General features: G+C 57.9%; 2 protein-coding genes and 1 long non-coding RNA gene across 3 annotated transcripts; 1 reads left to right on the plus strand and 2 right to left on the minus strand.

Moving 5' to 3' along the window:
- Positions 1 to 491: 491 nt before the first annotated feature.
- KLHL33 (kelch like family member 33) lies at positions 492 to 4,238 on the minus strand. The gene is made up of 4 exons (XM_056337470.1): positions 3,707 to 4,238; positions 2,519 to 3,452; positions 1,942 to 2,112; positions 492 to 1,356 (listed from the first exon to the last, which is right to left on the minus strand). The coding sequence occupies exons 1-4, from the start codon at positions 4,227 to 4,229 to the stop codon at positions 780 to 782; spliced, it is 2,205 nt and encodes a 734-aa protein (XP_056193445.1). The 5' UTR covers positions 4,230 to 4,238; the 3' UTR covers positions 492 to 779.
- A 2,583-nt stretch (positions 4,239 to 6,821) lies between these two features.
- On the minus strand, positions 6,822 to 10,195 carry NDUFA11 (NADH:ubiquinone oxidoreductase subunit A11). Its single transcript, XM_056337460.1, has 4 exons — positions 10,040 to 10,195; positions 9,856 to 9,948; positions 7,916 to 8,038; positions 6,822 to 7,021 (listed from the first exon to the last, which is right to left on the minus strand). Exons 1-4 carry the CDS (start codon positions 10,119 to 10,121, stop codon positions 6,909 to 6,911), a joined length of 411 nt encoding a protein of 136 aa, XP_056193435.1. The 5' UTR covers positions 10,122 to 10,195; the 3' UTR covers positions 6,822 to 6,908.
- A 108-nt stretch (positions 10,196 to 10,303) lies between these two features.
- LOC130148653 (uncharacterized) lies at positions 10,304 to 12,057 on the plus strand. The gene is made up of 2 exons (XR_008821609.1): positions 10,304 to 10,384; positions 11,703 to 12,057. It is a non-coding gene; the product is annotated as an uncharacterized LOC130148653 (long non-coding RNA).
- Positions 12,058 to 12,387: the final 330 nt, after the last annotated feature.

The raw sequence follows: 12,387 nt of genomic DNA on the forward strand, positions 1-12,387 counted from the left end.
CCCCGGGGTGCCCGATTCTCCCCTACACATCCCGGCGTGCCCGATTCTCCCCTACGCATCCCGGGAGCCCGATTCCCTCCCCAAAGGTACCACCCAGCATCTCCCAGAAGCCCCATTACCTCCGCCTCACCCTGCAAATCCTCCCTCGGATTCTCCCACCTCTCCAAACAACTCGAGGAAGACCAGCCCTCCCAGAACCACCCAGGACCCCCAAAGCCCCCAGGACCCCCCGGTGCCCCTTACCTCCCCTGCCATCTACCCCTCCAAACCCTGGCACCTCTAGGACCTCCTGTGCACCCAAGATGCCTCTCAGTCCCGAGACACATGAGCCCCAGCGCCCCCCACCCATCTCCTGGTCCCCACCACCCCCCACCCAGGACACTCAGCCCGTTGGTCTCCTGCTCTCCTCCTGCTCCTTGCAAGAAGCACCTGGACGTCTTGTTTCCCCACCAGAAACATCACCCAGACGGGCAGGTCAGGAGCCACTTTTATTTAGCCGAAGTGTGTGTGGAGAGGAACTGGGGGATCCCCAGCTCCCAGTAAGGGCTCAGGGGAGGTGAATAAGTATTCCTGGAGGCATAGGATTGTGGTGTGTGGGGTCTTTGTGTCCCACAGGGTCCCTACAGTCTAGGGCATTTACCCTTGGGGTGGGCACGCTGCCTGAAACCACAGGAGGAACCCATTCTGGGAGAGGGATCTGGGGGTGATTTTGTCTGATAGAGGTGCCCATGGATGCTACCTGGGGATCCCAGTATGGGGTGCGGAGCTTTTAAGCCCCCCTAAGTATTATTGGGGGTTTCAGGTGATGTCAAAGGGTCCTCAAGGCAGCTAGGGCCACGCAAGGCAGGGGGTACAGTGAGGACACAGGCTTTGAGGTCAGTATAAGCATGGGGTAAGGTGCCCCGGGTGATCCAGCGCCGAGTGCCCGGCTGGTAGGCGTGGATCAGGTGGGTGTCCTGGTAGGTCTCATGACTGTACCCTCCCAGTACGAGCAGTTCCCCCCCTAGCACAGCTGCACCCCCCACTACATGAGCATGAGGCAGGGGGCTGAGGAGGACCCAGATGTTCAGCTTGGGGCTGTAGACCTCAAAAGCCAGCTGGTCACTGTAGCCAGTCTGCCCGTCCTGCTGGCACAGCCCCCCAGCCACGTAGAGCTGCCCACCCGCCTCCTCCATAATGTGACCAGCTCGCTGGCCATTCATGGGGGCCAGGAGAGTAGCGGGTGCACCGGGGATGTAGCGCAGCAAGGATGCCTGGCACTGGCACGCCTCATCACAGCCCCCCGACACGTAGAGGGCACCATCCAGGGCACATGCCGCGTGCCCACACAGAGCCATTGGCAGGGGCTGGCACCTCCTGCGCAAGGAGAGAGGGAGGGAGTGAAGGGCAGGTTGGGCAGGGCTGCCCCGTGGCCACTGCCTGCCCAGGAGTTCCCCAGGGAGCCATGGCTCCATGACCGCTCAGCAGGCAATGCTGGCCAACACCTAATGAACCTCAGTGGGCAGCACCAGCTCACGCGTAACGGATGCCCAAGGGGCATCACTCTTCAACACTTTGTAGACCCCAAAAGACACCATTGGTGAACCCCCAGTGGACTCCTTCAATAGACAACATTGGCCAACACCCAACAGGGCACCCAATGAACGCAGCTGGAAGATGTTTATGTGATTCATCTCATTGGCAGATGGCCATCAGACCCTCAAGTAGGGAACACGTTTGGCCAAAAACTCATTCACCACCCAACAAGCAACACTGGCCAGCACCCAATGACCCCCAAGGGACAGGGTTGCTCACCACCCAGTAGGCATCTCCCAAAGGCCACTGCAGGCCCGTTGTCCATGGGCGGCTCAGTGACCCAAAGACCACTCAGTGGGCACCACTGACCAATGCAGGGGGCTCCTAGGGCAGAGGGAAGCAGGTGTCTGTGTGGAGTGGTCTCACCTCCAGGTGTCGTTGGCCAGGTCATAGCGCTCCACCGTGTCTGTGCAGTAGAGCTCCCCCGAGCTGCCCCCCAAGGCGTAGATGAAACCCCCAAGTGCCCCAGCGGCAAAGTAGCACCTCCCACAGGTCATGCTGGCCAGGCGCTCCCAGGAGCCGTCCATGGGCTGATACCTGGGTTGGAGAGGCAAAGGGGCAAGAGGCCACCTGTTACCTACAACGCCATGAGGTGGCGTTGGCACCACTGAGGGCAGCAACCCACCTACAACCAGCCAGTGCCACCATGCCTTGGAGCCACATGGTCCCTTTGCATGGGAATAGCCCCTTCTCCTGGGCAACAGCAAACCCACGGTGCCCTGGGGCATCTCCAGATGGAAGCCCCCCACCCTACCCTCCAAAGGCCTACAACATCGCAGAGAAGGGGGACACCTCCCCATCCACCACCCACCCAACCCCAGAATGCCCTGGGGTCACAACTGCAATGCCTCGAGTCCATGGAGCAGCTCCAGCTCCACCAGCACCTCCGACCCCACAGTGTCCTGGTGCTGCATGGAACCTCCAGGTCCTCTGCAACCCTCACCTGTAGACGCTGGCCAAGGTGTCACGGACCCCGTAGTAGTGCTTTCCACCCAGAACGTAGAGGGCATTGCCCACCACAGCTACGGCATGGCGGAAGCGTGGGCCATCAGGAAAGTGTCCCAGTGCCCGCCACTCCACCTGCTTCACCAGCCCCACAGCACTGAGGTAGCGGTGGGCAAACCAGAGGTGTCTGCTGGGCTTTCGGGCAGCCAGGTTGGTTGTCAGCATGTCTCCACCACAGACCACCAGCACCTCTTGCAAGGAACGCACCCGGCACGGCAGCTGGGCCATGGGGGCCAAACTTGCTACCATGAGCTCGCGGAGGACCTTTGGGTCAGCTACCCCTGCGGTCACGGAGGGGACCTTCTTCAGCTCCCGGCCGGACATGAGGGCGAAGCGCACAGATGACAGGACCTCCTTGGCTAGATCCTCTTGGCCACCTCCGTTGGCCATAAGCCACCGCGATGCTGCTTCCAAAGCCTCCAGTTCGTGGAGGACATTGAGGCCGTCAGAGCGGAGGAGGCGGATGAGAAGTTGTGCAGGAAGATCCAGGAAGGCCGGCGTGGCCACCACGCTGGGGAAGGTGGCCAAGATGTAGTCCTCTGCTACGCGGCCCACCTGGGACAGACCGTAAGCCACAGCGAAGGCCAGCACGTCCAGGCCAGTTTCAGGGGTCAGCCCACGGGTGAAAACATCCAGGCAGAGGGTGAGGAGCCCCCAGGCCTGGTAGCGCAGGGAGGTCTCGGCCGCCTCCAGGACCACGGGCCACGGCCCCGCCACCGCCCCTGTGTAGGCGAAGGAGAGGAGGAGGCGCAGCTCGGCCGGGGACAGCCCGGTGGCCAGCGGGGCGGCGGGGTCGTGGGTGGCCTCTCGCATGGGGCAAGTGAAGAGGCCGCGGAAGAAGTCACAGGAGCAGCTCAGGGCCAGGCGCTGAACTAGGGGAAAGGAGGAAGATCGGTGGGGGGCAGCGGGGTCCCCTTTGCACTGTGCAGTCCCCTGGGGTGCCCTTGCCCACCCCCCTGCCACCAAGGCCCCCGCTCTCCCGAGGGGACCAGCCCCATGAGCACCTCGAGCTCCTCAGCCCCACCTGGACCTCAGCCCCCGGGAGCACCACCAGGGGACCCAACTGTCCCAGCGCGCCCTGTCCCCCTCCTCAGCCCTTCCCGGGAGACCCCCACCCCCGTCTCACCTGGGATGACCTCGTCCCCTGCCCGGAGCTGGAGGTCACAGCCCAAGCCGCTGGCGTGCAGGTGCTCCATGGCTCTTAGTGTCTCCCACTGCTCCTCCAGTGGCTCGGGACCCCTGTCCTGGGGGTCACGCTCCAGCCGTGGGGCGCAGGCGGCCACCACCCGGGGAGCCCCCAGGGCCTGGGCGGCCTCCTCCACCTCCTTCTCCCGGCCATGGGGCACAGTCCCCCCGTAGGCAAAGGCCAGCACAGCCCGCCAGCCCCACAGCGTGGCCCCGGCGGGCAGGGGGACACGGGGCAGGGGGCCCTGGCGCAGCTCCCTGGTCCTGCCCTCCAGGAAGCGGAGGAAGAAGGAGCTGATGGAGGCCAGGACCACGGCATGGGCCACGTCGCCCTCCGGGCCCACGGCCACATCCACCAGCTGTCCCGCAGCGCGGAAGTGGTCGGCCGTGGCCAGGAAGTGTCCAGCATGGCCACCGTCCCGCAGGCTCCACCGGGCTGGGGCCGGCCCCTCCGCGACCCACATCTTCCCTGTGGGAACGCAGGGAGCAGGGGGGTCAGGGCAGCAGTGCCGGCGGGGGGCACGGGGTCCCACTGCTGGCACTGCCCCATGGCAAAGGCCGCTGGAGCCATCGCCAAAGCCTCCACCCCACAGCTGAGGCCACCGGGCTCCGCTACTGCCCCATAACTGAAGTCGCTGCCCCTTGGCAAAGCGCAGCCCCGTAGGCGAGACCAAGGGGCCACGTCACTGCGCCGTCGCTGAGGCTGATGGCCCTCGTCTGCCCCACTGCTGGACCCGCAGGAGGAAGCTGCTGCCCCCCAGCCAATGCTGCTGCCCCCCAGCCCCATAGCTCAGGCCACCACCCACAGTCAAACCCTCCATTCTGCAGCAGAGGCCACCAAGCCCTTCCCCAGGCATCGCCCCATCGACAATTCCTGGTGCTCCAACAGCAGCAAAGCCACCAGCCCCGGCACAGCTCCTCGGCAAAGCTGACTGACCCCCCCCATTCGGCACGTGTCAGCATCTGCTGCACGTTGCCCGTTGTGTGTCCCGCTGCCCGTTGCGTGTCCCGCTGCCTGTTGTGTGTCACGGTGCCCGTTGCGTGTCACGGTGCCCATCACATGTCACAGTGCTTTGCACTTGCAAGTTACGTGCGACGTCGCACGTTGCGCTCCCTCTTGCACCACTTACTGCCGGGGTGCGCTGACCCTGGCGCCGTGGCACACCGGGGTGCTGCCACCCCCCCGCCCTGTCACCAGTGGTGCCCGGTACGTGGCGCACCGTGTGTGCACGGTGCCGCGTGCCCTGGCCCAGGCTGCGCGCTCTGCAGCCCAGCGTGGCGCTTGCCGCGTGCCGTGTCCTGCAGTGCTGCGTGGCGTGCCCTGCCGTGCCCTGCCATGCGCTTGTCCCCCCTTACCGCCTGCCGCTGCTCCGGGAAGCTCCTGTGACCCCCCAGGAATGTGTCTGGGTAATTATAGCCCAGATGGGACACGTGGCCTCGGCCAGGAGCTGGGAGAGGCCCGGGCGGAGGGAGGTCCGAGGCTGGGGACGGGGCAGCAGGGACACGGGGACACCGGGGCTCCCTGAGGACAGGCAGCAGAGGACAGGAATTTTTTCCCCGTCTCAGACAGCAGAAAGGTACAGGCAGGGCTGTAACCCCCAGGCTACCCTGAGCAGGTCCTGCTGGGGGGCTCTGGGCCACCAGACACCCCCCACCCCAAACCTTGCTCACCTCCAGAGCACAGGGTGATGCGTGGCCCCCTCCAAAGCCCTTAGGTGGGAGAGAAACAGCCCCCCTGCTCCCTCAGCCCCGCGGTGGGTGACACCTCCACCGCCACCCGGGTGCTGTGCTCCTGGAGCCCAGCCCCACTGAAGAGCCGGGGGTCCCCCGGCCCCAGGGAGCACGTGGGGACACCAGCCCCTTGGCACAGCCCCAAGCACCCCCAGGACCATCCTGCGCCTCCCCGGGACCCCCAGCTGCCCACAGAGAGCACACACCAGGGAGCAGCGCAGCCTGCCATGGCTGTGACCACGTGTGTCCCCTTCCCCAAGTCACACTCTGTCCCCTCCTCTGCTGTTCTTGGGTCCCCCAACCTCCTTGTCTCCTATTTCCTGATCTCCTGTGTCCCCCCATCACACCCCGCCATGTTCCCCTACCCCACGTCCTCGTATCCCCTAGTGCCCCTATTGTCTCTATTAACTCACATCCCCGTCCCCAAATGTCCCGTCCCTGCGCCCCCATATTCCCATGTGTCTCATTGAATTCTGCGTCCCCAAAGATGGTTCCACAGCCTCTCCCAGTCCGTTTTTTAAGCTTACCTACCCCAACTATTTTTTTTTCCTTCTGAAATATCCTGAGATGGTTTTTTTCCTTCTGTCTAGTTAGATCCCTTTCTGCAACTTGTGCCTGGTGTTTCTCCTCCTCTACTGTGCCCCCTGAGCCCACCTTTTCTGTAACCATTAATTTGTGAAAAAACAGCATTTGATCAGCCCTCGACCTTCCCTCCTCCAGGCTGAAGGATGCGGTTCTCACCTCTCCTCGTGCATCCTGTGCCTCAACCCTCTACACCTTCTTGGTGGCCTTGCTGGACGTGCCTCGGCTTGCACGCAGAAATGGCAACAGGACAGAGCCCTCAGGAACCTGCTCCAACCAGGGGCAGGAGAATGTTCCGGGCTCCCTTCCGACCTCAGCTATTCCCCATTTCTCACCCCAAAGCTGTGGGCTCTACACTTCCTTAAACACTTATTGGAAAAAGCCTCCAGGCTCCTCAACACCTTGTTGTGGGCAACCCATCCCTCCTGCCCCACCTCCCCCCACGCCCTCCTCATCCTTACCTAGAGCCAAGCTTCAAAACTACAGTTTTGACCCCAAACACTTAACGCTGGGCTCAGCGCGGTGCAATCCCAATCCTTGCCAAAAAATCCTGCAAAAAATCCACTCGAAACGACAAGAAACTGCTAGAAGACCAGACTGAAACCAGCAGCTGCGCCCCTCAAGCTTGCGAGTGCAACACACACGGAGGCAAAGTGCACAGGGATGGCAGCAGGAGCTTCCTCTTTGTTCCGCCTCTGTTGCATCCCAGCCCCAACACTGTCAACGGTCGGATGACATCAAAATTTTGCTGATTTGACAGTATCTTTATTACACAATGTGTTATTACATACAGCATTCAAGAGACAGCTGACAGGGAGGAACGGCTACATTTACAGCTTGGGAGGTCCCGTCAGCCGCCAGCCCTCCTTGTTGCCTATCTTCATTAGCGCGGCGGTAATTCCAAACCCCAAACACGCAGTGGTACCAGTCAAGTAACTGTGAGCTGGAAAAACCACAACAAACCATAGAAGATCTATTAGGCCACAGGGACTGTGCAGCAGACCTCGACAGATCCTGCAATTTTTCCATGAGCTACTCACAGTCCCTTGACCATTATTTGGCAACAGAAATCAGAAAAGTGGTATTATTATTTTTTTTTTAAATAAGCTTTCTCATGCTTTTAGATTGTAATTTGAAATATCAGTTTCTACAATCCACCACCCTATCTCCTTACATAGGCAATCTGGAATTGCTTATCTCAGTCACAAAAATAACCATCGCTGCTTCAAATTCTAGGAAATCAAAAAAAACCCTAGGTAAATTTAAAACAAACTCTATTTCACCACAATCATAACTTAAATAAATCCCTCACATCTTGAACACTGAGTCTGAATGCCTAAAGAAAACAGAGCTGGGTAAATATCTGCAGGAGCTAATCTAGCTGGACAAGGTGCCATAGGAGCAACTGCAGCACGATCCAGCTTGTCCCTCAGAGCACGTGCAGAATTCACACGGCAGACGTTAGATTGTATTTCCCGTGTAAAGCAAGTCACATTTGTTGCCAAGAAAACTTGGATTTCCACAATGACCTTTTTTTTTTCATACCCTGCAATTTCAAGTTATAACTGGTAAGCTGTAACTGGCAGTACTGGGTCAGCTCTGGTTTCATTCTGCAGCTCGGCTTGGGGCTCTCCCTGGTGCCCTGCTGGGCGCTGTTTATGCCAGCGGACCTGTACAACGCAGCATCAACGAAACCGGAACGCGACGGAAATCTGATGCTGAGATGAATCTTTACCAAATAAGCCTGACGTCAAGATTCTGTAGCGTTTTTCCCCTAACAGAAAGGTTTCTAACACCAGAGAGGGCTTGTTTCATTGCGGGCACTGTCCACATTTACCTCTGGCACCCAAGACGGCTCCTGTTGCACAGCCGCCTATGAAATAGTTCAAGGGATCCTCCGGTTCCTCTCGGATTTGGGCACTGAGGCAGGTAGTTACGCCAAACACAGCTCCTAGTGTGGCTGTAAACAAGAGGTAAAAAACCAAAATAAAACCCCTCAAGGAACTGAGGATGAACAAAGCACATTTTTGAGATGCACCGTGCTGTACAACAGTTCCTCTGGGGAAAAAGAGGAAAATGAAGCAAGATCTGCTTTTGACCACCCAGGAGCATCACATCCTAGCCACTGCAGTGAGATTCGGCATTATGCAAGCCCCATCCCGGTTCCTTCTGGCACCTTCTCTGGTCCAGCCAGGCACCCACCCCGGTGCTGTGCGGGTCCTGCACCAGCAGGCGCAGCTCAGCCGTTGGCTGGATCCCCAGGACCTGCTGCGGGCCAGCACACCAGGCAGGGTGTGCGAATGGCTATGGACAAACCCCACTGCATCCAGCTCGGTTCCCTTCCAGACGGGGCAGTGGGGCAGCCCCCAGGCAGCCAGGGGGTAAGAGAAGGGGGGGAGGGGGGGTGTTTCCCTGAAACACAGCTCCAATCCAGCCTCCCAGGGATCAGGCAGAGAAACGGACAACTCTGTTCTCTTTAAGGTCACTTTGTGCTGGCACTTTACTCCTCTGCCTGCCTGGGGCTTGCAATGATTTTGGGATAGTTAGAAAAATGGATTGAGTTTGTAAATTATTTTCTAAAACCGATTCTGAAATTAAGAATTTTGAACTGAACTAGGAAACCACAGAAGCAGCATTGTCTTGCCCGCTGAATTACACACCTCACCCCACCAGACCCTACATCTATCTAACTGCAAACTTCTGCAAACAGCGGTGTCAAGCAAACACACAAAAAAATCTTTTTATGTTTGTAATACAAGTTCCTGGTCATGAAGGACCCATCTGCAGACTTCAGCTCATCTTTCTGGGGAACAACAGAAATGTCCCAAATAAAAATTGTCCATCTGTATGGTAAACTCGTAAACCACAAGCTCATTAGAAACCTATGCAGTTTTTCAGCAGAAAACGCAATTATGCTGATCCTAAAATCAACTGAAAAAAGCACTGAAGAACCAAAACCCACAGACCAAGGACAGCATTTCAGCTTCCCTGCCTTCTCTGCTTTGGGCCAAGGAGTCTGTAGGCAAAAGACATGGCTTCAGGCCACCAGGTCTGGCCCCTTAACACTGGGCAGGACAGCCCTTCTTCAGGTGTGGGAATTGGGAAGAGGACGCAGCATGCTGGTTTACGATTACGGGATTTATTGAAATCCTAATTGATTGTAGAAGAATTATAGAGGAATGAAGGCAGGTTAATTAACATTGATAATATACAGCGGTGGGCTGGCTTCAGGGGCGGTGGGCTGGCTGACGGGGATAATGTGCAGCTGTGGCTGGTTCCTGCTGAGTAGTTAAATAGCTCTAAGGGGTATGGAAGGGATGGACTGAATGAAGAGGAGCACTGGATGAAGAGAGGCCTGGAAGAAGCAGAGGGAGCAGAGAGAGTGCCTTGGATGTAGGAGAGGCCCTGGGAGAAGCAGGGGGCTGGGATGAGGAGAGGCCGGCTGGCAGGGGAGCCGGGAGAAGGAAGAATCCAGGCGCAGCAGAGGCAAGAAGCAGGGTGGGCTGGCCTGAAGGGGATGGAGAAACAGCGCGGGCAGGAGATGAACCTTTGAAACCTCGTGGGGGCTGGTGGCTGTGCTGGGGCAAGGCGTGGGATCTGCTTGTTGGAGTTAACCTGGGATGGGGGGGAAAAGCCTTGTTGCAGCCGGCGAGTTGGGACAGTGCTGCGACGGGGAGGGGGGGAGGCCAGGCCCGGCGGCCCGGGCTCGTGGACACCAGGCCCGGTGGGGGAAGCCCCGCGGAGGCGGCCCGGGGGGGGGGCAGGCCAGCCCCTTACCCATGGTGGCGGTGTCCCCCGCTGCCATCTGCAAGGCGGCCAGGGCGGAGCTGGGCTGCTGCAGGATGATGCGGTAGGCCGAGCCCAGCAGGCCTGCAACACAGGACGGCGTCAATCAGCGCGGCCCCGCTGCCGCCCCCCGCCGCCGCCCCCACCCCCCCCCCCCCGCTCCCCCGGGGCTCACCGGCGGCGGCGCCCACGCGTGTGGTGAGCCAGGCGCGGCGCGGGCACTCCTCGCCCTCGGGCCCGTCCCAGTACCCCGCCATGGCGCCGCAAGGGCACGGCCGCGCGCACAGCTCTCGCGAGAGCCCGGGGCCGCCCCGCCCGCTCAGCACCGCCCCCGGGGCGGGGCCGGGACGAGGGGCGGGGCCGCCGGCAGGGGCTGGGTGAAGGCGCCGCGCCGAGCTGGGGGTGGGTCCCGGAGCAGCGGGCGCGGCGGGCGCTGGCACTCCCCGTGCCTGAGCCCCCGTGCCGCACGGCCGGGCAGGCTGCGGGCCCCGGCCGCATCCGTGCTGCCTGCGGCGGCGGGGTTAGTGTTTTTTTTGCAGTTTTTTCATGTGTTCGTTTGGGTTTTTGGTGTGTTTTGGGTGTGGGTTTTTTTTTTTTTTTGCTTTTAGGGGCTATAATTATAACGAAGTAGCACTGGGATGATTTGCGGTGCACTTCCAAGGCCTGCCATGGCCCCAGCTGTCTCCGTGGCCTGTTACACTTGCATCATTCATTTTTTTCCCCTTCTGAAATAACCCAGATGCTTTGACCCCAGCTCTACTGCCCTTATATAGTAACATCCGTCGTTGTTTTTCCAGTTACTTTCAGTTTGTGACTAAGAACGCTGAACAACCCCCCTGCACTCCCCCTGTGCCCTCCCTCCAGCCCAGCTCACCCCACCGAGGTGACTCCTGGAGCCCAACAAAGTCCATAAAGCGAGTGATGCTCAGCTCAAGCTTTCTCACCCCTGTCTATTTCTCATTCCCCTGTACACTGAACTTACTAAATACTTAATTTGTGCATTTCTCAATTAAGCCAGGGTCCCCCCAGCACCTCTTTTCTGGACAGGATCTCAAAGCAGCTGGAAGGAGCTAGCTGCTTGCCCCAGGTTACCCCAAGAAACAGCTGTTTGTTACCAGCACTTACAAACACCCCCCAGCCAGGCCCCTGGTCCCTGCCCGGTGCAGGGGGCGTATAACAAGGGAATAATCCTGGCCCTTGCACCTAGCAAGGGTGCTGCTCCCCCTGCACCCCCAGAAGGTGGCTGTTCTTACAGCTGCAAACTGAACTGCACACAAGCACGAGGCACGCCCGGGCCCTCCGTTCTAGGCGGCAGGTGCAGGGCCCTGTCACCCTCCAGCACCCAAATATATTGACTCCAAATATTTTATCATTATCTAATCAAAATTAGTTATCTATCATAATCCCAAAGATATTGACTCCAAATATTTCATTGTTATCAATATAATTATCTATTGTAATCCAACATAAGTATTTATCACATAATTTATCTATGAGAATCCCAAATATGGACTCCAAATATTTCATCATCAATAATTATAAGCCCCAATATATTGACTCAAAATATTTTATTGTTATCTAACCATAACTATTTATCATATATAATTACTTATCATAATTCCAAATATATTGGCTCCAAATACTTTATCATGATCTCCTCAATTATCATAATCCCAATTATCTTGACTCCAAATATTTTATTATCTAACCGTAATTACATATGTACCGTAATGCCAGTTAGCTGACACAGGGAGTATCAGGTCCCGTAATCGTGACTTACAAGCGTGCATCTTACAAGCTGCAAATAACCATTTCCTTCACCTCTGAACCCCTTTTAGAACAGAGGACAGAACCACCCAGCAGCAAGTCACATTCAGAACATCTCCCCCTCCTCCCCCCTTCCAGAGGTTTCTGTATGGCTTTATCCCAGACCTACCCGCTGACCTGACCCCACCAGAAAAGGGATTTTACCTTGTCTGCAAGCCGGAGCCATCAGCGGTCAATACAATGAGCATTTCCCACGCGTACAATTAGTGCAGACAGAGCCTTGGGGGCTGCTCAGCAGTTACCAGCAGGAAGTTCCCCAGCCTGGCCAATACCCGCCGGTCTCTTGCCCAGGAGGACATCACCTACAGCATTACAGTTGGCTCTTCCCACATTTCGTGAGAAGCCAAGGCAAGCCAGCAGAACACTGGGAACGCTTAAAACGCACCCCAACTCCATCCACAGACACCCCTGGAAAAGCCACTCACTGCCCACCCCCAGCAACACAATTACCAGCGCTCCTGATGCCAAAAATCACCTTTCTTATCTTTAAGCCCTCGGAAGGAGGCAATCAAAAGGGAACTCAGATTACTATCTTCAAATGAGACACAAATGATCTTCGAGCACAGCTTTGCAAGGCACCTGCACCGTAAACCAGCAGCCAAGAATTAAGATTGACTTTTAGTTCACCAATTCTCTGAGCACCAATGTTGCTCTGTGCAAATCTTTGCAGAAAATGACCTTTTATTTTATTTTAAA

This window comes from Falco biarmicus, chromosome 4 (assembly GCF_023638135.1).
Source record: "Falco biarmicus isolate bFalBia1 chromosome 4, bFalBia1.pri, whole genome shotgun sequence".
In the NCBI taxonomy this organism is placed as follows: domain Eukaryota; kingdom Metazoa; phylum Chordata; class Aves; order Falconiformes; family Falconidae; genus Falco; species Falco biarmicus.

Coding starts and splice junctions, on each gene's coding strand:
- NDUFA11 (XM_056337460.1), bottom strand. CDS start 10,121: ATGGCGGGGTACTGGGACGGGCCCGAGGGCGAGGAGTGCCCGCGCCGC. Junction 8,039..9,855: donor GGGGGACACCGCCACCATGG/GTAAGGGGCTGG, acceptor TCTTGTTTACAG/CCACACTAGGAGCTGTGTTT. Junction 7,022..7,915: donor AGCCGTCTTGGGTGCCAGAG/GTAAATGTGGAC, acceptor TGGTTTTTCCAG/CTCACAGTTACTTGACTGGT.
- KLHL33 (XM_056337470.1), bottom strand. CDS start 4,229: ATGTGGGTCGCGGAGGGGCCGGCCCCAGCCCGGTGGAGCCTGCGGGAC. Junction 3,453..3,706: donor AGGGGACGAGGTCATCCCAG/GTGAGACGGGGG, acceptor CCTTTCCCCTAG/TTCAGCGCCTGGCCCTGAGC. Junction 1,357..1,941: donor CTGGCCAACGACACCTGGAG/GTGAGACCACTC, acceptor CTCCTTGCGCAG/GAGGTGCCAGCCCCTGCCAA.